The sequence below is a fragment of the Manis pentadactyla genome, chromosome 10 (assembly GCF_030020395.1).
Source record: "Manis pentadactyla isolate mManPen7 chromosome 10, mManPen7.hap1, whole genome shotgun sequence".
NCBI classification, from domain to species: Eukaryota; Metazoa; Chordata; class Mammalia; order Pholidota; family Manidae; genus Manis; species Manis pentadactyla.
In genome coordinates this window covers 4,363,364-4,388,716 of record NC_080028.1, presented here as the reverse complement: position 1 = coordinate 4,388,716, position 25,353 = coordinate 4,363,364, and the positions used below count along the sequence as shown (strand labels likewise).

At 47.7% G+C, this 25,353-nt stretch overlaps 1 protein-coding gene across 1 annotated transcript in view; it reads right to left on the bottom strand.

Annotated features, from left to right (window-relative positions):
• The window catches only part of KIAA0930 (KIAA0930 ortholog), a 43,650-nt gene that overhangs the window by 9,098 nt on the left and 9,199 nt on the right, over nucleotides 1–25,353 (bottom strand). The window contains exons 2-7 of the mRNA XM_036931307.2: nucleotides 6,907–7,058; nucleotides 2,815–2,940; nucleotides 2,639–2,716; nucleotides 2,225–2,326; nucleotides 1,295–1,435; nucleotides 577–771 (exon numbers count right to left, since the gene is read on the bottom strand). Of these exons, the coding sequence (XP_036787202.2) occupies nucleotides 577–771; nucleotides 1,295–1,435; nucleotides 2,225–2,326; nucleotides 2,639–2,716; nucleotides 2,815–2,940; nucleotides 6,907–7,058 (794 nt within the window). The remainder of the gene's footprint in view (nucleotides 1–576; nucleotides 772–1,294; nucleotides 1,436–2,224; nucleotides 2,327–2,638; nucleotides 2,717–2,814; nucleotides 2,941–6,906; nucleotides 7,059–25,353) is intronic.

Below are 25,353 nucleotides of genomic sequence, written 5' to 3'. Positions count from 1 at the left end.
TCAGCTTCCCACCCCAGGGGAAGGACGATACCTAGTGAAGAGCAGGACTCAAGGCTTGGTGACGTCACGTGAGGGCCGCATGACCAGGGCAAGCCTGGGTGCCAGGTCTGCAGTCAGGATGTCCATGCCTACCCACGGGGCTGCTGCTGGACCACCAAAAGTTCACAGACACTCTCTGAACAGCGGGCCAGGCAGAGAGAAGAGCTGGGCAGCTCTGGGCCTTGGGTAGGAAGGCAGGCTAGACCATCACCACCTGCATGTCACTCACCAGGGAGGCCAATCACAGTCATGTGTCCACGGTCAGCCATCAGGTCCACTGAGGCAGGCACTAGGACCACCTGTGTTCCCAGTCTGTCCCTGCCCACTGCCCTGGCTCGGCCTAGCTGTGGCAGCAGCTCAGGGAAGCAGAAAGAGCTCTGGCCCAGACCCTAACTTGCTGTGTGACCTCAGGCAAGTTACTTGCCCTCTCTGGACCTTGGCTTCCTTGCTAGAGAGGTGGGGATGATGATACCTACCTCCCCGGGAGATAAGAGACAGGGAGAGGGGAGGCCCTGCCCCAAGCTGCACAGCCCTTACCCGCTCATGCATGGGTGAAGCTGGGCTGGAATCCTCTTCAGTCCCGCAGGGGGACGTGTCACCTGTGGACACACGGCTGACTGCCATCTCAGCATGGCCCTTTCCCTGTGGCCCCTTCATGCGCACAAACTCCATGTTGTTGTACTTGTAGAAGCCAAATGACATCTTCTGTGCCATACGGGCAGCTACACTCACCTGCGGACAGGTGAGAGATGGCCTGAGTCAACTGGTAAGGGTGGTCTCCCCCAGAGCATGAGCAGCCAGGAAGATCATCCTTAAAGATCAGTCCCCAGGGGCTGCCCACCTACCTCCAGGGACACCAAACACCCCTCCACCCCGACCCGGCCATGCCTGGGAGGCAGGGCAGTGCTGGACTGCTGGGGTCCCTGGCTGACATTCCTCACATGCCCACTGACCACCCCCCCACCCTGCCACAGCAGGCCCAGCACCAGGCTGGGAATGGGAAGAGCCCCTGCCCTGTGGGACCCAAGACCACCTTGCTCACTTCTCTCCTCTCCTCCCCAAGTCCACGAGGCCAGCGCGAGGATGGCCCAAGGGCTGAGACATGCCACGAAGAACACACCATAAAGTGGGTCCTGCATGGCCTAAGGGGACTCTGGGGGCTACGGGGGCCTGAGGATTGGCAGTCCCAGCTCAGAGCAGGGACAAGAGGCAGGCCAGGGGGCGTCCCCTAGGTCCTAGTCACCACTGCACTCACTCGGTTGTCATACACCTTCTTAAGCGCTTCATAGCGGATGGAGCCCTGAAAGATGACCCCCTGGAATGTGTTGGTCTTGTCACTGGCCACCAGCTCCACACAGACCATCTCTCCTTCTCCCACTGTCATGTCGCTAAACACCTGGGGCGGGGCACAAGGAAGAGATGAGGACATCAACTACCAGCTGCCCACCAGCCCACCCCAGAGCCGCATGGCTGCCAGGCCACCACCCTCTCACTGGCCCAGGCTCCATTCCGAGGTGAGAACACTGACACACAGATGTCAAGACATCTGCCCCAGGCACCGGCTCTCCCACCACCCTGCCGAGACCAGCACAGGAAGAGGAGCTGCCTGAGCACTGGTGGAGCACTGTCTGGGGGGAGCGACAGTGACTCTGAGCCTGGAAGAGGACACACCCGCACGGCCACCGGGAGGACGATGTCCCTCATCACACGCACGCGGCTAAGGTGCTGACTGGTGGACAAAGGCTGCCTGGCCCCCTTTCTAGGATCTCCTTTACACTAGCTGCAGGCATCCAGCCCCGCCGGCCCACCCCTGCCCTGAGCTCTGGGGCCTGCGTACAGGGAGAGGCTCAGGGGTGCTCACGGGTGACCGCCCACCTGCCCACCCAGGAGAATGGCCTGCAGGGGGCTTGACATCCTGCCGCCAACCCGCATCACTGGGGCCGTCTGATCTTCAGCCCTGATGGGTTAGCAGGACAGATGCCATGATGCTCATTTCACAGATGAGCAAAAGGAGGCTCAGAGCAGGTGAGCTCACCTGCCCCAAGGCCAACATCAGGAAGCCCAGGAGCCTCACCTATGGGAATATGACCCACCCTCTCCCAGCCACGCTGAAGGGGGCGAGGCCAGGAGGGAGGCTCCCACATCCCCGAAGGGGAAGCAGGAACCTACTGGCACCAGCGCTCACCTCCTCGAAGCTGTCAATCATGAAGAAGATGTCAGGGTAGCTGATCTCGGACTCCTCCCCCTTGCTGTCCATGGGGTGTTTGCTGGGGGATGCGAATACTTGCTGAAAGCAAGGAGATTGAGGGCTGGGTGAGGCTGCCCTGCGCCAGGCCCAGGGCCGCTCAGTGAGGGCAGCGTGTCCAAAGCACAGGTCGCCATGGTCACACTGTGCGGGGCCAGGCCAGACGGAGCCGTTTGGGATGACCGGTTAGCCCTTGGTTGCTGAATGGATTTCTGGAGTCAGAGCCTCCCCTCGGGGCAGGGAAGTGAGGAAGAGGACTGTTTCCCCAGAATAAACACTGGACAGCCAGAGGGCTGCCATTTCTGGGCTGAGCTGGCAGTCCGGGCCCTTGGGGGCTCCTGGCCCCACGCGTACCTGGGATTTCTTCCTGTGGATGTGGATGTCCCCCACATCAGTGCGCGTGCACACAGCGCAGGTCACCATGTAGTCCAGCTGGAGGAGGGAAGCATGGTGTGGGAGGGGGGTCGCTGTCTCTCAGGGCCACCAACAGCCCCCCTCCAGGAGCCCTGCCTCCCACCACAGCCCTGTACCTTCTGCAGGATGAGATTCAGGCAGACACTCTCCTCCCAGTCAATGTCAGGGTCCCCGAGGCCCGGCAGCTTCTTGGAGTCCCGCCGGTACACCTCCACCTCCGCCGCAGATTCAGGCTCAGCTGGCTGTGCGGCACAGGACAGAGGTGAGTCCCAGCCCGCTGCCACCCCTGGCGCTCTGCTGGCAGCTGGACCACCGCACCTCGCAGGGGTTAACAGGGACACGGACTCCAGCCTTGACCTTCAATCTCTAGCTGTAAGATCCAGACTTAATTAAGAAGCAAGCATCCAAGGGTGTCCCTTGCACCCTGCAGCAGGGTGTGGGAGTCCCAGTATCCTGTCACACCCACACTGCTGCTCTCACCCGACCTGTGGGAGGCGGGCCCACGCCCCACCCCACCCCGCACTGCTGGCCTAGCGCAAGAAGCCCGGCAGGTTGCTATGGCGACCAGTACCCGCTCGGATGAGATGAGGGATCGGGAGGGGGTTGTGGGTTGGAGAGGGGGTGGGAAGCAGCTGGCTTGCCGCAGAGGATGTGCAGTGCGCAGGCGCCACAGCAGGGCTCACACAACGCCTGTCCAGGACCTTCCTTTCTGTTCTTTTGAGAAGTGGGGGCAGAGAGGCTGCCTGGGAACAGCTGTCTGTCTCCCCACCTGCCCCTCCCACCCCACAACACCCCTTAGGCCCAAGAAGTCTCCCTATAACACTGCTTCCCACCCACCACCCACCCTCCAGACACAACAGCCAGACACCACCCAGTCCACTATGGCAGGTGCTCTGACATATGTGTGCCTGGAACCCCTTTCCCCTGCACGTGCTGGTCTCTCCACTCGGGATATCCTCTGTCCTACAACACTGGGCCAGATGCCACCTCCTCTTTGTGGGCTTCCAGGTGCCCTCAGTTCTCCCCACTGTGTCACTGCTTATGCTGTCTGTCCCGGGGGTTCCCTGAGGACAGGCCAGGTGGGAGTCATTTCTGTGCTCCCCGTGGAGGGGAGGGCACCTACACAGAGCTTATGAGGGTGTTTCAGGGGAACATTGTAGCACAGCTGGACTGCCCCATGCTCCCCTCACTGACCTCAACACCCCCAACCTTCAGGAACGTCATGCCCCTGCTCTAAATTCCTCAGTCCTGGGTCCAGGAATTTCTTCCTGGCAGTGAAGGAGCCATTATCCACCAGCTCCTTTCTTCTCCCGACCTGGCCTCTCTGGGAACATGCAGACCTCACCTCTCCCTCTACTGCCTGCTCTCTTGGAGAATTCAAGGCTGAGAAAGGCTAGGAAAACCCTCCCTGACCAGAACTGGGGGCCTCTCCTGGCACTGAAATTCAAGGGCCAGCCGAGAGTGCCTCAGATGCACCTGTCCTCATTAGAGCCTCTGGTCATAACAGTTCTTCTGGGGAAAGAACAAGATTCCACAAAACACCACTGTCTGCAATCTGACAGGCCAGAACAGGAGAGACCGGGTCCCCAGCCCTGCGCCTCCTGGCTGCCTGCCCTTGGGCAGAGAGCCCCTCAGCTGGTCCTTGCTGGTGAACTGTGGTGGGAGGAGCGTCTTCACCGCAGAGCAGGGCTGGGGATAGAGGAGCACACACCTGTACTGAGGGTCACTGGCAGTGAGGTCCCTAGCATACACCAGCTGCTGGGGGACTCCTGTGGTACATCACCCCGAACCTCTCAGGGTGCGTGAGGGAGGGCTTAACCTTAGCAAGCTGCCTCCCCGGGCCCCCTTTCCAGGAAGGGCTGAGCCCCAGAAAGGAGCTGACTTGACAAAGTCACACAGCAAGTTGGGGAGACAAAGCTGTTCTACCAGCTGCACCCCAGACATGGTGAGCATGGTGAAAGGGACTGCGAAGCCCCGGGCCAGGCTCTGCAGGTGCTCAGCTCATGATCTCTCCACCACTACCTGCCCTCCAAATGCCACCAATAACGGGAGCCTTCTCTTCCCACCTCCCAGAGGGCAGCCCCTGTCCAGACTGAGAGCGGCCAGTCCCCGCCCACCATGACAACCACTGTGCCAAGGCCTCCACAGCCTCCGGTCACAGATCTAACGGCCCATCCCCCTTCTCATGCTGCCAAACTGGTTCCTCAGAGACATGGAAGGAGGCTTCCAGCTGGGGAGTATGGGAGTCACCCTATCCCCGCACAATTTTCTGGGCACCCCATTCTGCACTCGGGCCGGGCCTGCTCTTTAAACGGGCCATGCCCACTGCTCCAGTCCCCTTCCCCTGGCCAGTCACTGAGGGTCTCCTGTTGGTACCCCCACCATCAGGCCAGCTCAGAGCCCTGTCCTAGTCCTTTCTGACTGTCACACCTCCAGTTCTCCCTCCACTCCCCACGTACCCTTCAGGACCCAGGTACCATCTTGGTGCCAATGGCCTTGAATCTCTGCCTCCATCCCCAAGCTCTCTGCTGGGTTTCAGACAGGAGATCCACTGTCTGGAAGACGCCATCATCTGGTGACAATGCATCCGACACCTAACGCCACACATCCTGTGTCCCCTCCTATGATGGCACCATTTTATCCGGGGCCCAAACCAGAGCCCTGGCTGTCAGGACAAATCTTCCCTCTGCCTCCCACTGGATCCCTTGAAGCTCTGCTAGTCCAGCCCACCTCTGTGGCACCATCCAACTCCTCTGAAGCAGGTCCCTCCCCCGGCTCACACACACCCCAGCAGCCTCCCCGGCTTCAGCTGGGGCCTCTCCAGTCCCTCCTCCACCCACTGCTGGCACACTGGCCACGCCCCCTTCCTCACTGTACAGAGTTTGGTGGTTTCCCAGGGCTCTGGGGATAAAACCCAAACTCCTGTGTGTGTGACCTTCAGCCTCCACAGGATCCAGCGCCTGCCTACCCCCCGTGCTCCTCACCTGTCTACACCCAAGCTGTACAGAAGCGCCAGCAACCACCTGAGTGCATGGGGATTTTACACTGTCAGGCCTATCATTTGTAGAGGGGGCCTTGTCCCCTCTGCTGGAGAGCACCTCTTCCCCTTCCCTCACCCAAGTGGTCTCTGCTGACCACCCTCACCTGCTCTGGTCACTGCACTCGACCACACTGTACTGTCCCTGTGATGCACTTCTGGGTCCTGTGCCCGCTGGCCCCAGTGACAACACACAGGCACACAGCCAGCTGCTGCAGACACCAGATGACTGCCAGAGGGCCCAGGCCAAGTCCTGGGTCTTCCTGCAGGTTGCGCAGCCCAGCCAGACCACCTCTGTGGCTGCCAGTGTCCAAGTCACTGTGTCTCCTTTGCAGCAGGCACCAAGCCTGTCCATTTGCAGAAAATCTATCCCACATGTGTCAGGCTCAAAGACCAGACATCCAGCAGGGGAAGGGCTCCACATGCTCCACGTGCAAGCCACAACTAACAGGCCACAGCCCAGGGGCTGGAGGCCAGGTGCAGGGCACTGAGAGCCTGGCAGGCTGCCTGTTCCAGACCTGCCTCCTGCTTCCAATGCCCTCCCATTTTTTGTGTTTAAAGGAAAACAAGGCATTTCCACGTTTGGTATACAGATTGCTTAACATTTTACAAACTAGTAAAGCTTCTCAAAAACAGAAGGAAACACGCATGGTTTGTTTTATTAACTCCTTCACACACTTAAAGTTGGTGACTTAAACACCTTAGGGGAGTCATGTCACTTCTGAGCCCTTGGTGTCCCCATCTGCCCTATCTGGTTTTCTCAGGGGGACACAGAGAGACCAAGAGACAACAAGCTTAGCACTGTGTGACACAGGGTACAGCTCTGGAAACAGGAGGTGTCACCACCACTGCCAAGCAGGTCACTTGCACATGGCCAGGGAGGACCCTGCATGCTGGGCCCACATCCCTGCCCCACCTCTTGTCTACTAATTAGGAGACGCTGCCCAAATCACCTGACTCTGCGCCTGTTTCCTCAGATACCACAGTGATTATGAGCACAGCCGGCCATCAGCTAGCATGTGTGACCATGTCCACAAGGTTCCTGGCACCTAGGTGCTCAAGGAACATGGTTTGTCCCTTTTTACATGCATGAGGACTGCAGGGAAGCCCACCATGCATGCCAAGAGCAGGCCCTGCAGGGGTGCTCAGCTGGGGCTGGGGGGCCGCTCACCTTCCGCCCGTCAGAGCTGCTCTCACTGCCCGCACGTGCCAGCTTCCGGCGCACGTAGAACAGCATGTCATCCTGCCGCAGTGCCCATTTCTCCATGAAGTAGGTGGAGAACATCCAAGTCCAGAAGACAATGCGGTCATCTTTGAAGCACCCTGTAGAGCGAGGCCAGAGAGGAGTGAGCTGGGACCGGTCAGCCTGGCCCTTGCTCTGTGACGGTGGCCAAGCCTTACAACCCCACCCCCATCTGCATTTCTGGTCAAAAATCTGCAGAGGCTTTACAGAGGCCTCTTCTCCCTCACTGGCCCCCTTGGGGCACCCAGCGAGGCCCAATTCCTCCACCCAGGGGTGGCCTGAGCACTGGCTCCCAGTCCCACGCTGAGCCGACTCCACTGGTGGATGAATCAGCAGCTTCAGTGGGAAAGGAAGGACCTAATGAGGGGTGCGTCACTGGCAAGCTGTCAGGGAGGGAGCGGGAAGGGCTATGAAGGGGAGATCCGCCAGGCAGGCACCACCCTCAGCCAGCCTCACCACCCCAGGCTGCGGGCAATTCCCAAGGAGAACCCGACTTAAAGGGACAGCTGCCCCTTTGCCAACCGGTGTCAGCTGTAGGCAGGAGGCAGGGAAGCCACGCACTCCACCTCATCTGCACGGTGGAGCCTTATAGCACAGCAGACCTATTTTCACAGGGCTCTTCTTTTTATTACAAATCGTATTTCTTTATAATAAATCTTTATGATAATCTTGCTCACACGTGGAGAAAAAGCCCTCAGGCTCAAGTAGGAAAGACCCGGTTTCCACTCCAGCTCTGCTCTTGCTATGTGACAGTGGGCAAGCAGCTTGGCCTCTCTGATTCCCAGGATTGGCTGAGACTAAAGGCATGAAGAGCCCCTGCCTGACACAGACCAGGATCAACAAAGGTAGGTTCCCTCCCCTTCGAAACGGATCTGACAAAATCTCAAGATACACCACAGAGCTATTTCTTATAACCTCAAAATATTAAGTTGTTGCTGGTTTCTTTCTCCTCCACTGTGTCCTAGTCTTCGTACTTCTGTGCTGGAAGGCCCTGACCTAATGCGCACCCACCCTAAGAGACAGAGACGATGATGGCCGGCTGGTGCTCAACCCTCCCTACCCGCAAGGGCAGTTCAGCAGCCCACCCAGGACTGCCAAGCCCCTTGGCTCACAGCCATGGCCCCCTCCTCCTGGGATCAGCCATCAGGCTCTGGAAGGCTGAGTCCCACGCAGAACCCTAGGCTGTGTTTATTTCAGCCACACTACTACCAGGGACAGGGGCTCCAAACCAGCCCTGCCCACTCCCATGTTCCCAGAGGAAGGAAAACAGAAGGGGTCTTATCAGTTAGGCATCAGGAGCCTGTATGTCAGCCTCAGGGAGCAAAAGCCAGGAGCCTGTGGGACTGATAGTTGCCAACCCAGGCTCACAGGCACCAGGTGAACCCAAACACCTGTCTGCCTCCTTCTGCGCCATCACTTGCAAATTCCTGATAGACTCTTACAAGAGGCAATGCCCAATCACTGCAGATCCCCTGCTAATCAAGCAAGGTGCTGTGTTAGTACTGGATAAAATCCAAACTCTCATGTAACTCTGTTTCACTTTTAGCTTCCTGAGCTCAGAGCCCAGCAGAAGGCCTTTTAGACTAAACACACAAATGCTGCCCAACCCTCTGCTTCATGGTCCTGCAGGGAACACAGAAGCAGCTCTGGCCATGACAATCAGGGGGTCACGCTCAAACTCCCACCACCTGCCAAAGGGAGGCAGAAGTTCACCATCAGCGTCACTGCTCTGGGTGAAGCACTGTCCTTTCTTAGGTGGCCTCTTTGCACCCTGCTAATAGAAGTAACCTGGGGGTGACACCCTGGGTGCCCAGACAATCCCGGTGATGATGACAAGAGCGATCTGTTAGGCAGCTGCCCCATGTGAAGCTCTGTGTAGATTGTCTCAGGAAACTCCCTGGCTCTCTGTTACCACTGCCCCATTTCACAGAAGGAGAAACTGCCTCTCAAGAGGTGAATGAACATGCCCAAGTTCACAGAGCTGCAAACTGAGAAAGCCCTCAGTTCTGTCAGACCCCCACATTCAGGCTACTGAATATGTGAGGCATGAGAGAGGAAGGAACCACGTCATCAGTATGCCCGGCTCAGCAGGCAGCTGGAGTACACTCGCCCAGAGGGGCTCCTTCCTAGGAGCGGAGTGCTGGGAGGTGGCACAAAGCACGTGCCAATTTGTTCTCTCTTGCTCCATGTGCCCAGTCAGGACCTGGCCCAGTGGGGTCCACACCAGGGGTCTCATTTCCCTGCTTTACAATAATAAAAAGCACTTTCTTCACACTCATCCACGCTGGTTGATGAGAAATGTCTGCAGGCCCTCAGAGCCTGAACCAGGGCCCTGCAGTATTCACTCCTGATGCGAACGCTCGGGTTGCACAGCCCAGAGGTCACCTTTCCAGTGGTCCCCCTACCCTTTAGGGGCCATACCTACCACCACCTCAGGGGGACGTCCAGGCCAGCGTTGTTCCCACCACACATATGCTTCCAGCTGAGACTCTCAGCAGCCACACAGTCACCAGCAAGTCCTCTGGGGGCCAGTCCCCTTCTCCCCACCTCACTGGCACCTGACCCAACATAGTGCCGCCCCCGCTGATACACCAGCCACACCAGTGGCAGCTTCCGCTCCCACCCAGACCCCGAATCCCCCGACCCTGCACAGCTACAGGATCTTCAGGATCTTTATTCAAAGATCTTTCCTATCCCCTTAGAATCTTACCATCAGTGCAAAGTTCTTACAGAGCACTGCAAAGCAGCCCCTCTGCCCTCTCCGGCCATGCTGGCCCCTGCCCCAGGCTGCGAGCACTTGCCCCTCTCGGGCGCTCTCACACCTGCCCCCGCCAGCCTCCGGTTCGCTGCCTAGGGCCTCTGCACAGGTGGCTCCTTACTGTCACTCCACCTTCAGTTTGAAGGTCCCCTCCTCAGAAAGCCTCTCCTGACCCCAAGCCAAGGTGCTCCTGGGGCTCTCCCCATCACATCACCTTGCTTTCTGCCATCATGACTCATGACCCTCATCACCTCCTTTCAGGTGGCTGCCGTCTGTCTCCCACCGCAGGCAAGTGTCCCAGGAGTAGGAACTTTGTCTTGATCACCATCAGATCTTAGCACCCAGATAGCACCAGGCACACAGCAGGCACTCAATAAATGGGCAGCTGAATAAATCCGTTATCCCAACTTAACAGGAAACAGGCTCAGTGAGGTGGTGATTTGCCCAGGTGCCCCCAGCAGGGAAGTGGCCCAGCAAGGACCATCACCCTGAGCCTGGACGCACCCACACAGAGCATGGGACGTAGATTTGCCACCTTCTTTCAGCTACCAGACCCCCGACTTAAGAAAGGTCTTCCAAAGAAGCCCCAAACACCACGCAACAAAGGGCTGAAGCCCCACCTTTCCTGCTCTCCAGAGCTCCCAGTAATGACTCCGCAGCGGAAATCACCGCAGAGATGCAAGGGGAAGGTGGGCCTGGGGAGGTGCAGCAGGGTGAGAAAAGGAGAGGGCGTCCAGACAGGACCCTCACCCAGCCTTCCAGAGCACCTGCTGCCACTGGGCACCTGGCATGTGTGAGTCAGGAGACCCGGCACCAGGCAGCTCTGAAAGGAACAAGGGGCTAAAAAATTCACCACAGGCTGTGGAAGTTCACACAGATACTATAATTACTACCATTTTAGCACCAATATGACAAAGCCAGCAGGAAGAAACTCCTACTCTGTCAAGGAAGCCCTCACACACCTCACTCTAACAGGAGGCAAAAGCCCTTTCTTGAGATGGGGAGAGGTCTTCAGGACCAAGAACTGCCGAAACAACTCCAGGAGGGGGCCATGGGTGCCGCACGGAGACGCGGATAGGACAGATGGCATAGATCATCTCCACACCCAGGACACTCCAAGTTTAACAGCAAGAAGAGAAATCACGAAGGCTAAGAGCTGCCCTGGACATTAAAGACTCTCCTCATGTTCAAGAGGAGCATGGCTGAAATCAGAGGAGCAAGGAGAGGGAAGTCCACAATAAATGACGACATCTATAATACACAAAGAGCACAGCAAGTTATGAAAGAAAATCCATAAGACCCCAACAGATGGAGTAAAATACTGAATAGATAATACCAAAAAGCAAACATAACTGGTTAATAAAAATACACAAAAATACTAATTTCACTAGTTATCAAAAATTCACATTAAAAGAACAAGCTATCATTTTTAAAAGGGGAAATGTGGTATTTTAAAAATACCAGTTAGGAAAACTGATAAATTCTTATAAAGTTAAATATATATTTTCCATTGATTCACCCACTCCTTGGTACTTACCCAAGAGAAATGAAGCACATGTCCACACGAACACTGGTATGCAAATATCCACAGCAGCTTTATTCATAAGAGCTCCAGTCAGAAACCAGGAGAATGGACACATGGGACGTGATATAGCCAAAGAACTATTACCAGCAAGAGAAACCAACCACTGATCCGGACAGTACTATGGATAAATCTCAAAATCATCATGCTGAGCAAAAGAGGTCAGGCATGAAAGGCTACATACTGTATGATCACACTAACATGATACTTCAGAAAAGGCAACAAGCAAATGGGTGGATGCCCCAAATATTCTGTTTCTTAATGGTGGTGGTGGTTTCACAGGCACGTACAGCCATCAAAACTCATCAAACTATTCACTTTACATGGATGCGGTTTATTTTACATAAATTGTATTCCAATGAAGTTGACAAAGTAGATACTTGGAAATGTGTGTAATATAATGTTTGGTGAAAGAGCAGAATGTTAAGCTGTAGACACATTGACTCCAACTATATAAATCACATAGAAACACTAGAAACAAATATACAAGAATGATGAGCTGCTGAACTATAGGGAATTTTGTCCTTTTTTTTAACCTTCAGTATTTTCTAAATATTGTTTTATTCATATTTTGTCCTTTTTATCACTTTAAATATTTTTAATAGTAAGATCATACAACTTTTTCTGGGAATGTACAATTTTTGATGGATGTCATAAGAGAGTGAAGGGGGTGATGGAGAAGGGAGTCCTCTCTTTAGGAGGAGGGAAAGAGAGGAAGACAGAGACTCATACTCCAAGTCCAAATGCTGGAAAGGTCAAGGTTGAGTTAGATTTCTGACTCCTGCAGGCACAGTGCAATGGTAGTGTTTGTAGTCAAACATATCTGAGTTAAGGTCCTGACTGCTCCTCCCTAGCCAGATGCCCAATTCACTCAATCTGTCTGAATCCCAGGGACTCCATCTGTCACATGGGTCTAACCTGCCACCCTCCTGGAATAAGTAGTGAGGACTGGGGGAGAGGCTGATAGGAAAGTCCTTTGTAAGCAACTAAAGAAAAGCTGACCAACAAAAAATTCCTAAGACCTAAGTAAGTATTGAAGGTTTTATTAACTCTGGGAGTCTCAAAATGGCCACCCTTGAAAACTTAAATTTTCTTTCCATAATAACATGTTAACTAAAACCAAGTTAAAAGCTAAGTACATACCATCACACTGTTCTCCTTTGTTGTCCCAATTTCTTCTCAAGGACAGAAGATAAGCAAGAACATTTGCCCTTCTCCTTATTGACCTTTGTGCCAAGATGTGTATCAACCTCAATCTTGTTTTTTTAAGCACTGCATGTTTCATATAAATGGAAAGTACCCCTTAGAAAATTTTTCTTGCCTCTCTGAGGATATAAAAATTTTTGTATGACCTGAGCTCTTTGAAACATTCTCCTATCCATGTGAGTCAATGTTTCCAGGGGCTTGTAAGCCCTCAGCCAGGCTCAAATAAAAGTCTCTATTTCAAGGTTGCTTTAATTAATTGTTTGACAGCTGTGGGTTCATGGGGGCTGTCTACAATTCTGCTTTGCATGTTGATGCTGGTAGTGTGGCCAGCTCAGATAAGGTCACTGGATCCCAGACCTTTCAGTGTCCCTGGACCACGTGGGGCAGTCACTCCATGAATAAACACATGAGAGGTAACTGGACCCTTGTGAAGCCTGGAGATCAGTGCTGCCTCTTTCTCCCTGTATCTTTTCCCAAAGTCTGCCCAGCAAGAATCCCCTGGGTCATAAGTCCTGGGAGCTGCCACCCCAGCAGAGAGTTCCCTGGCCTCCAGAACTCTTTCAGTCCCTGTCCGCTTGCCATCTGCCTTTTCCAGGCCCCTGAAGCCAGTGAATAGACTTATGGGAGAAATGCATCCTGTCTCGTAGCCACCCACTCGGGCATCACCACGGACAGCTCCATGCCCACAAGCCCACTTTCTCTGCTGGGGTAGGGTCTCAAGGCAGCAGCGTTACATTCCACAAACACTGAATTAGCAAACACTGAACCACTGCTACTATGGGAAATACAGGGTTAGGTTCCTACAAGCCTCTGGTCACAACATTTTCATCAGTCAATGCATAACCTTGTTTTACATGTGTTTATTTAATATATGGTTGACTTATTAACACTGAACCCAAGGCCAAGAGCACTGCAACTCAGGCTAGGCTCTTCTAACACACACCTTCTCCATGAGGACCATCCCCGCCTTGTGCTTGGGACTGAACAGCACTTCAGCATGATGCCTGGGGTCATTTTAAACAGCAAAATCATCAACACGCAGAATACATGGCACTAAATAGGCCACAAGAAGGACACTTGTTTACAGTAAAAGCTGAAACAAGGCAGAGCATTGCCTCATTCACCCTCAGCCAGGAATGTGCACACATTGAGCAACTCACAGTTTCCGCTACTGTGGGTGTTTGCAGTTAACCACAAAAAGTGCTCTAAATACTGATTTGGGGTTACAAAGAAGTTTTACCAAGCAAACAGAATCCACAAATAATGAAGATGGAAAATACAAGGAACCTGGTATCTATCAGCTCCAATGGGCCTACAGGCATCCAGTAGCCTCCCCTGCCGCACGTGAATCATTTTCCATTACCCAGATCTTTGAAATAATCATGGGTTAGATTTTAAAAGGCATTCTTTGAAAGCCAATCCTCTTCTAGACCATTAAACCACTTATGTTAAACAGGCTATGTAAACACCCTAAAGTAGTTTACAGCCATTAAAAAGGAGGATCATGTATTAAAATAGAGAAAATTTTCCAAGAGCTACTGTTAAAAAACAAGCTTTAGAATAGTAGAAAAGATGTTTCTATGAAGATAATTCTACCTGATCTTCAAGAAATGGATAGCTCCAATGCCACTCACATGTTTTTAGAGCCTACAAAATTTATGAATTCTTTTAAACAAGGAAGCATACCATTGATTCCAAAAACAGCATGCATGTGCACGTGCACACGCGCGCACACACACACACACACACAAAAAAAAAAAACATGAGAAATTTTTGGCTAATCTAACATGGGTATCAAGATAAAAATCTTATTAGATTTTATTTACATTTTAGTTTTATACAATATTAAAAAGAATCCAGTAATCCATTAAAAGTATACACCATGACCAAGCAGGATTTAATTCAGGAATATAAGAATGGTCCAATATTAGGAAATCTATTCATATACTCACTATATTATTACAGATCAAAAGAGAAATAACAGACAATCATCTCCACAGATGTGGGGAGAACACTGATAAAATTTAATACCCATTCTTAAAAAATAAAATTCTTTATAAAAGAGGAATAAAGGGATACTTCCTTAAACATGAAATACATCTTGACTAGAAAAAGTTACAATTATCAAAATCCACTATTATTAACATTGTTCTAAAGGTACTAGACACTGCAATTAGACAATGAAAATATCAAGAATAATAGAAATTATAAAATTCAAATTAACATTACTAGGGGATATTACACGTGACCTGGAAAAATGCAAATAAATCAACTGAAAAAGTATTCAAACAACAGAAGTCATACGGCATCTGGTAACAAAACCACCAATACATTCAGAAACCAACAGCTTTAATGTAAACCAATATTCCCAGTTAGAAGATAAAATGGGAAGAAATACTCTGTTTAGCATTAAAAAAAAAAAAAAGATGAACAATTGAAAAGGTTACTGAGTTCTTGAGTTCTTGGCTAGGAATATTCAAATCATAGAGGGGGCAAACCTAATTTGAGCTATTAATTTAACATGACCCAATAGAAAATGCCAAGAGAATGTTTTAAAATAAGCCAAAAAAACTCACAAAGATGATATAGGGACATAGTTCCTGTGAGATATTAAAGCATACTAGGAAGCTAAATCTTCATGTCACTGTCAACCCAAACTGTCCATAACCCTTCAGTACTGCAGACACAAAAGTCAGGGGCTGTGGGCACCTCTGTCCTGCCATGGGGAGGAGGTCGACCTGTGGGAGAGAAACAGCCCGAGAGAAGTCCAGAACAGAGCGGGGCCAGAGTGGGACCACTCAGCCCCTAGCACTGGGCCTTGGGGTCTCAGTCTTCACCCCACAGCCAGCCAGCCAATTTCTCTTTTTGTCTAAGTAAGCTACTATGGATTGGTTTCTGCACTTGTAACCTAACAAAGAATCCTAACAAACAGAACACTCAAGACTCACCCAACTTTAAAAAACAAACCAAAAATCCTCCCTGGACCCCACACTGCCCTCTAGCTGTCATCTCATCAGAGTCTGACTCCAACATGAACTTCTCAGTCCCCAATTTCTTGGTCATATTTGCTAATTTACAATTTGTTCATTTCTGTCAAAACAGCAAGCCCCAAACGACATTCCCATCCCACTTCTGCATTTATTTTTCTCCAAAGCACCTGTCAGTCAGTATGTAACATCATATATATTTTACCTATTTATTTTGTTTGTTTTCAGTCTTTTCCTAGCACAAGAGCCAGAAAACTTTTTCCATAAAGGTCCAGACAGAAAATATTTTAGGCTCCGCAGACCATACAGTCCTGGCCCAATTACAAAATAACCCATAGCAGTACGTAAGGAAATGAGCATGGCTGTGTTCCAATAAAAATTATTTACAAAAACAGGCAGCAGGCCAGAATTGGCCTGGGGCCATAGTTTGCCAACATCTGTCCTACAAGAACTAATCTGTTTTAACCAAGATGCCCCATGAGAATATAAGCTCTGTGAAAGTATGACTGTTTTTCCTCTTTGATCATTTTGTTCACTGCTGTATATGTAGTTCCTAGAATAGTATTTGGCCTACAGGAAACAATAAATATTGGCTAACTGAATGGATAAAATAACTAAGTGATTACTGAAAGCAAGATGGTAATGGTGTAGAATTAGACAGATCAATGGAACAGAATAGGAAGTATAGAAATAGAACTAAAACACATGGTGATTTAGTTTATATCAAGGTGGCCCTTCAGATCGGTAGGATGAAGATGATTCCTTTATGGCTGGGCTTGGAACAACTGGCTAGCTGAGAAAAGAAATAAGGTTGGGTCCCTGCTCATACCAAAATAAATTCCAAAAGATCAAAACTTTAAAGTTAAATCATTTTTTAAAAAATGAAATAAACCGAAGAGGGGGCGGAAGATGGCGGCGTGAGTAGAGCAGCGGAAATCTCCTCCCAAAACAACATATATCTATGAAAATATAACAAAGACAACCCTTCCTAGAATAAAGACCAGAGGACACAGGACAATATCCAGAACACATCCACACCTGAGAGAACCCAGCGCCTCGCGAAGGGGGTAAGATACAAGCCCCGGCCCCGCGGGAGCCGAGCGCCCCTCCCCCCAGCTCCCGGCGGGAGAAGAGCAGGCAGAGCGGGAGGGAGACGGAGCCCAGGGCTGCCGAACACCCAGCCCCAGCCATCCGGGCCAGAGTGCAGGGCCCTTGATACTGGGAAAACAGGGCAGCAAGAACAGTGAGCAGGCACTGGAGGCTGGGCGACAGAGGACATAAGAAAAGCGCGCGACCATTTTTTTTTTTTTTGCTTTTTTGCTGCTTTGTTTTGGCGAGCGCTTTTTGGAAGTCTTAAAGGGACAGGGACCCCAATATTACGGAGACAGGGCAGAAAGACCGGTGAGCAGAGGCCTGAAGCTGGCACCGGAGAATAAAGAAAAACGAACGACCACCTTTTTTTTTTTTTTAATTAAAAAAATTTTTTTTCTTGTTTTTCTTTGTGGTCGTTGTTTTGTTTTGGCGGGTGCTTTTTGGAAGTCTTAAAGGGGCAGGGCGGGCCACTTAATCCAGAGGTAGGGAATCCGGGATCTCTGGGCACCCTAACCCCTGGGCTGCAGGGAGCAGGGAGGCCCCTTACGGAGATAAATAGCCTCCCAGCAGCTCCTGCTCCAACGCGACTCCACCATTTTGGAGCAGCTGCCCGAGCCAGGCCACGCCCACAGCAACAGCGGAGATTAACTCCATAGCAGCCGGGCAGGAAGCAGAAACCCTGTCTGCGCGCAGCTGCGCAGCACAAGCCACTAGAGGCCGCTGTTCTCCCAGGAGAGGAGGGCCACAAACCAACAAGAAAGGAAGTCCTTCCAGCCGTCACTCGTCCCAGTTCTGCAGACTATTCCTATCACCATGAAAAGGCAAAGCTACAGGCAGACAAAGATCACAGAGACAACACCAGAGAAGGAGACAGACCTAACCAGTCTTCCTGACAAAGAATTCAAAATAAGAATCATAAACATGCTGACAGAGATGCAGAGAAATACGCAAGAAAAATGGGATGAAGTCCGGAAAGAGATCACAGATGCCAGAAAGGAGATCGCAGAAATGAAACAAACTCTGGAAGGGTTTATAAGCAGAATGGATAGAATGCAAGAGGCCATTGATGGAATTGAAATCAGAGAACAGGAACGCATGGAAGCTGACATAGAGAGAGACAAAAGGATCTCCAGGAATGAAACAATATTAAGAGAACTGTGTGACCAATCTAAAAGGAGCAATATCCGTATTATAGGGGTCCCAGAAGAAGAAGAGAGAGGCAAAGAGATGGAAAGTATCTTAGAAGAAATAATTGCTGAAAACTTCCCCACACTGGGGGAGGAAGTAATCAAACAGACCACGGAAATACACAGAACCCCCAACAGAAAGGATCCAAGAAGGGCAACACCAAGACACATAATAATTAAAATGGCAAAGATCAAGGACAAGGAAAGAGTGTTAAAGGCAGCTAGAGAGAAAAAGGTCACCTATAAAGGGAAACCCATCAGGCTAACGTCAGATTTCTCAACAGAAACCCTACAGGCCAGAAGAGAATGGCATGATATATTTAATACAATGAAACAGAAGGGCCTTGAACCAAGGATACTGTATCCAGCACGACTATCATTCAAATATGACGGTGGGATTAAACAATTCCCAGACAAACAAAAGCTGAGGGAATTTGCTTTCCACAAACCACCTCTACAGAACATCTTACAGGGACTGCTCTAGATGGGAGCACTCCTAGAAAGAGCACAGCACAAAACACCCAACATATGAAGAATCGAGGAGGAGGAACAAGAAGGGAGAGAAGAAAAGAATCTCCAGACAGTGTATATAACAGCTCAATAAGCGAGCTAAGTTAGGCAGTAAGATACTAAAGAGGCTAACCTTGAACCTTTGGTAACCACGAATTTAAAGCCTGCAATGGCAATAAGTACATATCTTTCAATAGTCACCCTAAATGTTAATGGGTTGAATGCACCAATCAAAAGACACAGAGTAACAGAATGGATAAAAAAGCAAGACCCATCTATATGCTGCTTACAAGAAACTCACCTCAAACCCAAAGACATGTACAGACTAAAAGTCAAGGGATGGAAAAACATATTTCAAGCAAACAACAGTGAGAAGAAAGCAGGGGTTGCAGTACTAATATCAGACAAAATAGACTTCAAAACAAAGAAAGTAACAAGAGATAAAGAAGGACACTACATAATGATAAAGGGCTCAGTCAAACAAGAGGATATAACCATTCTAAATATATATGCACCCAACACAGGAGCACCAGCATATGTGAAACAAATACTAACAGAACTAAAGGGGGATATAGACTGCAATGCATTCATTCTAGGAGACTTCAACACACCACTCACCCCAAAGGATAGATCCACTGGGCAGAAAATAAGTAAGGACACGGAAGCACTGAACAACACAGTAGAGCAGATGGACCTAATAGACATCTATAGAACTCTACATCCAAAAGCAGCGGGATATACATTCTTCTCAAGTGCACATGGAACATTCTCCAGAATAGACCACATACTAGGCCACAAAAAGAGCCTCAGAAAATTCCAAAAGATTGAAATCCTACCAACCAACTTTTCAGACCACAAAGGCATAAAACTAGAAATAAACTGTACAAAGAAAGCAAAGAGGCTCACGAACACATGGAGGCTTAACAACACGCTCCTAAATAATCAATGGATCAATGACCAAATCAAAATGGAGATCCAGCAATATATGGAAACAAATGACAACAACAACACTAAGCCCCAACTTCTGTGGGACACAGCAAAAGCAGTCTTAAGAGGAAAGTATATAGCAATCCAAGCATATTTAAAAAAGGAAGAGCAATCCCAAATGAATGGTCTAATGTCACAATTATCGAAATTGGAAAAAGAAGAACAGATGAGGCCTAAGGTCAGCAGAAGGAGGGACATAATAAAGATCAGAGAAGAAATAAATAAAATTGAGAAGAATAAAACAATAGCAAAAATCAATGAAACCAAGAGCTGGTTCTTCGAGAAAATAAACAAAATAGATAAGCCTCTAGCCAGACTTATTAAGAAGAAAAGAGAGTCAACACAAATCAACAGTATCAGAAACGAGAAAGGAAAAATCACGACGGACCCCACGGAAATGCAAAGAATTATTGGAGAATACTATGAAAACCTATATGCTAACAAGCTGGGAAACCTAGGAGAAATGGACAACTTCCTAGAAAAATATAACCTTCCAAGATTGACCCAGGAAGAAACAGAAAATCTAAACAGACCAATTACCAGCAACGAAATTGAAGAGGTAATCAAAAAACTACCAAAGAACAAAACCCCCGGGCCAGATGGATTTACCTCGGAATTTTATCAGACATACAGGGAAGACATAATACCCATTCTCCTTAAAGTTTTCCAAAAAATAGAGGAGGAGGGGATACTCCCAAACTCATTCTATGAAGCTAACATCACCCTAATACCAAAACCAGGCAAAGACCCCACCAAAAAAGAAAACTACAGACCAATATCCCTGATGAACGTAGATGCAAAAATACTCAACAAAATATTAGCAAACCGAATTCAAAAATACATCAAAAGGATCATACACCATGACCAAGTGGGATTCATTCCAGGGATGCAAGGATGGTACAACATTCGAAAGTCCATCAACATCATCCACCACATCAACAAAAAGAAAGACAAAAACCACATGATCATCTCCATAGATGCTGAAAAAGCATTTGACAAAGTTCAACATCCATTCATGTTAAAAACTCTCAGCAAAATGGGAATAGAGGGCAAGTACCTCAACATAATAAAGGCCATCTATGATAAACCCACAGCCAACATTATATTGAACAGCGAGAAGCTGAAAGCATTTCCTCTGAGATCGGGAACTAGACAGGGATGCCCACTCTCTCCACTGTTATTTAACATAGTACTGGAGGTCCTAGCCACGGCAATCAGACAAAATAAAGAAATACAAGGAATCCAGATTGGTAAAGAAGAAGTTAAACTGTCACTATTTGCAGATGACATGATACTGTACATAAAAAACCCTAAAGACTCCACCCCAAAACTACTACAACTGATATCGGAATACAGCAAAGTTGCAGGATACAAAATCAACACACAGAAATCTGTGGCTTTCCTATATACTAACAATGAACCAACAGAAAGAGAAATCAGGAAAACAACTCCATTCACAATTGCATCAAAAAAAATAAAATACCTAGGAATAAACCTAACCAAAGAAGTGAAAGACTTATACTCTGAAAACTACAAGTCACTCTTAAGAGAAATTAAAGGGGACACTAACAGATGGAAACTCATCCCATGCACGTGGCTAGGAAGAATTAATATCGTTAAAATGGCCATCCTGCCCAAAGCAATATACAGATTTGATGCAATCCCTATGAAACTACCAGCAACATTCTTCAATGAACTGGAACAAATAATTCAAAAATTCATATGGAAACACCAAAGACCCCGAATAGCCAAAGCAATCCTGAGAAAGAAGAATAAAGTAGGGGGGATCTCACTCCCCAACTTCAAGCTCTACTATAAAGCCATAGTAATCAAGACAATTTGGTACTGGCACAAGAGCAGAGCCACAGACCAATGGAACAGACTAGAGAATCCAGACATTAGCCCAGACATATATGGTCAATTAATATTTGATAAAGGAGCCATGGACATACAATGGCGAAATGACAGTCTCTTCAACAGGTGGTGCTGGCAAAACTGGACAGCTACATGTAGGAGAATGAAACTGGACCATTGTCTAACCCCATATACAAAAGTAAACTCAAAATGGATCAAAGACCTGAATGTAAGCCATGAAACCATTAAACTCCTGGAAGAAAACATAGGCGAAAACCTCTTAGACATAAACATGAGTGACCTCTTCTTGAACATATCTCCCCGGGCAAGGAAAACAACAGCAAAAATGAGTAAGTGGGACTATATTAAGCTGAAAAGCTTCTGTACAGCAAAAGACACCATCAATAGAACAAGAAGGATCCCTACAGTATGGGAGAATATATTTGAAAATGACACATCCGATAAAGGCTTGACGTCCAGAATATATAAGGAGCTCACACGCCTCAACAAACAAAAAACAAATAACCCAATTAAAAAATGGGCAGAGGAACTGAACAGACAGTTCTCCAAAAAAGAAATACAGATGGCCAACAGACACATGAAAAGATGCTCCACATCGCTAATTATCAGAGAAATGCAAATTAAAACTACAATGAGGTATCACCTCACACCAGTAAGGATGGCTGCCATCCAAAAGACAAACAACAACAAATGTTGGCGAGGCTGTGGAGAAAGGGGAACCCTCCTACACTGCTGGTGGGAATGTAAGTTAGTTCAACCATTGTGGAAAGCAGTATGGAGGTACATCAAAATGCTCAAAACAGACTTACCATTTGACCCAGGAATTCCACTCCTAGGAATTTACCCTAAGAACGCAGCAATCAAGTTTGAGAAAGACAGATGCACCCCTATGTTTATTGCAGCACTATTTACAATAGCCAAGAATTGGAAGCAACCTAAATGTCCATCAATAGATGAATGGATAAAGAAGATGTGGTACATATACACAATGGAATACTACTCAGCTATAAGAAAAGGGCAAATCCAATCATTTGCAGCAACATGGATGGAGCTGGAGGGTATTATGCTCAGTGAAACAAGCCAAGCGGAGAAAGAGAAATACCAAATGATTTCACTTATCTGTGGAATATAAGAACAAAGGAAAAACTGAAGGAACAAAACAGCAGCAGAATCACAGAACTCAAGAATGGACTAACAGGTACCAAAGGGAAAGGGACTGGGGAGGATGGGTGGGTAGGGAGGGATAAGGGGGGGAGAAGTAAGGGGGTATTAAGATTAACATGCATGGGGGGGTAGGAGAAAAGGGAGGGCTGTACAACACAGAGAAGGCAAGTAGTGATTCTACAACATTTTGCTATGCTGATGGACAGTGACTGTAAAGGGGTTTATAGGGGAGACCTGGTATAGGGGAGAGCCTAGTAAACATAATATTCGTCATGTAAGTGTAGATTAGTGATACCAAAAACAAAGCAAAAAAAAAAAAAAAAGGGCAGTTCCTGTGTGGTAACCTCCAACGAGTTCTACACAAGGGTATAAAGGGCATATAAAAGTGTAGGCAAAGGGTCTGTTTGTGTTTATACAGAGGATCAAAGCCTAATTGGGCTACCCCGAAAATGAACTAAGATACGATATGAAAAAGAACTTCCAACATCTGCACCCTCTGGAAGACTCATGCCAGAAGATGATCATCAAAAAACCCCAACAAAGATCCATGCACTGCTACAGCTGTAGATGCACTCATCCCACCAGTTCCTGGACCTGCCATGGGAATGAGGAAGGAGATATCTAAGCTGGCCTGTGCATACAGTAAAACAACAAAATTGGACTGGATCTATACTGTTGGAACTCAACCAAGAATTTGGAGAAGTGCAAATTGTAGCGCTCCAAAGTCTTACAACTACAAACTATTTATTGTTAAAAGAACATATGGCATGTGAACAGTCCCCAGGAATGGGTTGTTTTAATTTGTCTGATTTCTCTCAGACTGTTCAAGTTCATTTGGACAATATCCACCATATCATAGATAAGTTTTCACAAATGCCTAAGGTGCCTAACTGGTTTTCTTGGTTTCACTGCAGATGGCTGGTAATTACAGATATGCTTTGGTTATGTAACTATACTCCTATTATGTTAATGTGTGTGTGCAATTTAAGTAGTAGCTTAAAACCTATACATGCTGAAGTTACTCTACAAGAAGATATATCAAAGAAATACTCAATCTTCCCATGTTTTCTTCCGCCTGCTACTTCTATAGCTTTTCTTCTTCCTTCCTAATTACAACCCTTAAATAGAATTCGTGCCTCATATCAAATCTACCGAGTATCATAATTCTTCCAAGTGGTAAAGATACCTCAAGACAAATGCTGGGCATAGAAGCCACAGGGCATAAATATGCAAAGAAGTAAAAAGCTAACTTTTTCAAACAATAAGGCTTCTCTCTCACTTACCAACTTCACATTTCCCTGTATGGCCCCGGAAGATGACTGGTTAGCCAGAGACGGGTAAGATTCCTCAAGGGAGGAACAACCTAAGACAGGCACAGTCGCAGGGGGGTCATCAGGTGAGAAATTGGGGATCAACAGAGGTGAGGCTTAGAACCTCACCCCCCCGTTCTGAGAGAAATCTTCTGCATACGTGGATGTTTTATTGCCCTGGTCTAGCTTGGATTAACACATAGTCTACAGGCACACACCTGATCATCTACATGTGCTCTCTTACAACACTAAACTATGTTTTCTACCTTTATCTTGTATCTACCTACCACTTCAGCATTTTATTAAAAATAATAATAATAAAGAGAGAAATGTGGTATCCACATATAAATCAAGTATAAAAACCAAAGGAGTATTCATATTTGAACTGACTGTTTAGAGTTCATAATGCATGAGCAAAACCGAAAGTTTCTGTGATGACTGCCCTTGTACTGTTCACTATGTAACTTATTCATTATGTAAGAATTTGTTCTACATGTAAAAACTTGTTTGTTGTGCCTCAGAAGATTGGAGACTGACAAAAATTAGGCTTGGGGTGGATTAATGATTGTGCATTGAGCATTGACTCCCCTATACAGAATTTTATTGTCGTTAACAACCATTTGATCAATAAATATGAGAGATGCCCTCACAAAAAAAAAAAAAAAAAAAAGGACAGACTTCCAATGGTAAAATAAATTAGTAACCGGGATGTAATGTATAGCATAAGGAATATAGTCAAGATATTGTAACAGCCTGGTAGGGTGATAGCTGGAACCTAGAATTATGTATATAAATGTTCTACCACTGTGTTGTACACTTGAAACTCATGTAATGTAATACTGTGTGTCAACTACCCTTCAATAAAAAATAATTATTAAAAAAAAAAAAAAAAAAGAAATAACACCCTAAATAAAAAACTTTATATTAAAAAAAAAAAAAAAAAAAAATGAAATAAACCATGAGAAATTTTTTTTTATTGTCTCAGAGAGGAAAAAGTCTTTCTAATTAGAACAAAAAAGCTACCAAAGAAAAGAATGATATATGAAAGTACATAAAAATTAAAAATTTCTCTAGGGGGAAAAAACCCATGATGTACCATAAACAAAGGAAAACAAACAACATCCTGGAAACATTGTTGGAACTCTTAAATGAGGGTCAATTCCCTTCATAAATAATAAGTCAATAGGACAGAAGCAAAGGGAGATGCAAACGGCTTTTAAAACAGGAAAATATACTCAACCTCACACAATTAAGAGAAATATACATGAAAACCACAAAATTTTACTTTCCACCTATCAGATCTGCAAAAATCAAAACACCTGATGACACACCAACCAGGCTGAAAAGGCTGTGGAGAAACAGAGACTCAGATCTGGCAGCAGGAAGGTAAACTGATGAAATCTCCCTGCAGACAAAAATCACAGATGCGTAGGCCTTTGACCCAGCAGTTCCATTCCTGAGGGTTTTTTCCTAAAGTCTTACTCCCACATGTATAAAATTACATAATTATTATAGCACTGTTCGCAAAGCACTGGATGACTCCAACCATAGGGAAGCAATACAGAAATGAGACTACATTCACTGAACGGGTCACTGCATAGAAAGAGGAACAGCTCCAGCTGGGCCCATCAGGAGAGCACTTTAGAAGAAAGTACGTGAAAAAAGTCAGCAGAACAGTATTTGACGCTTTTACTGGTAACAAGAATAGTTCAAATGA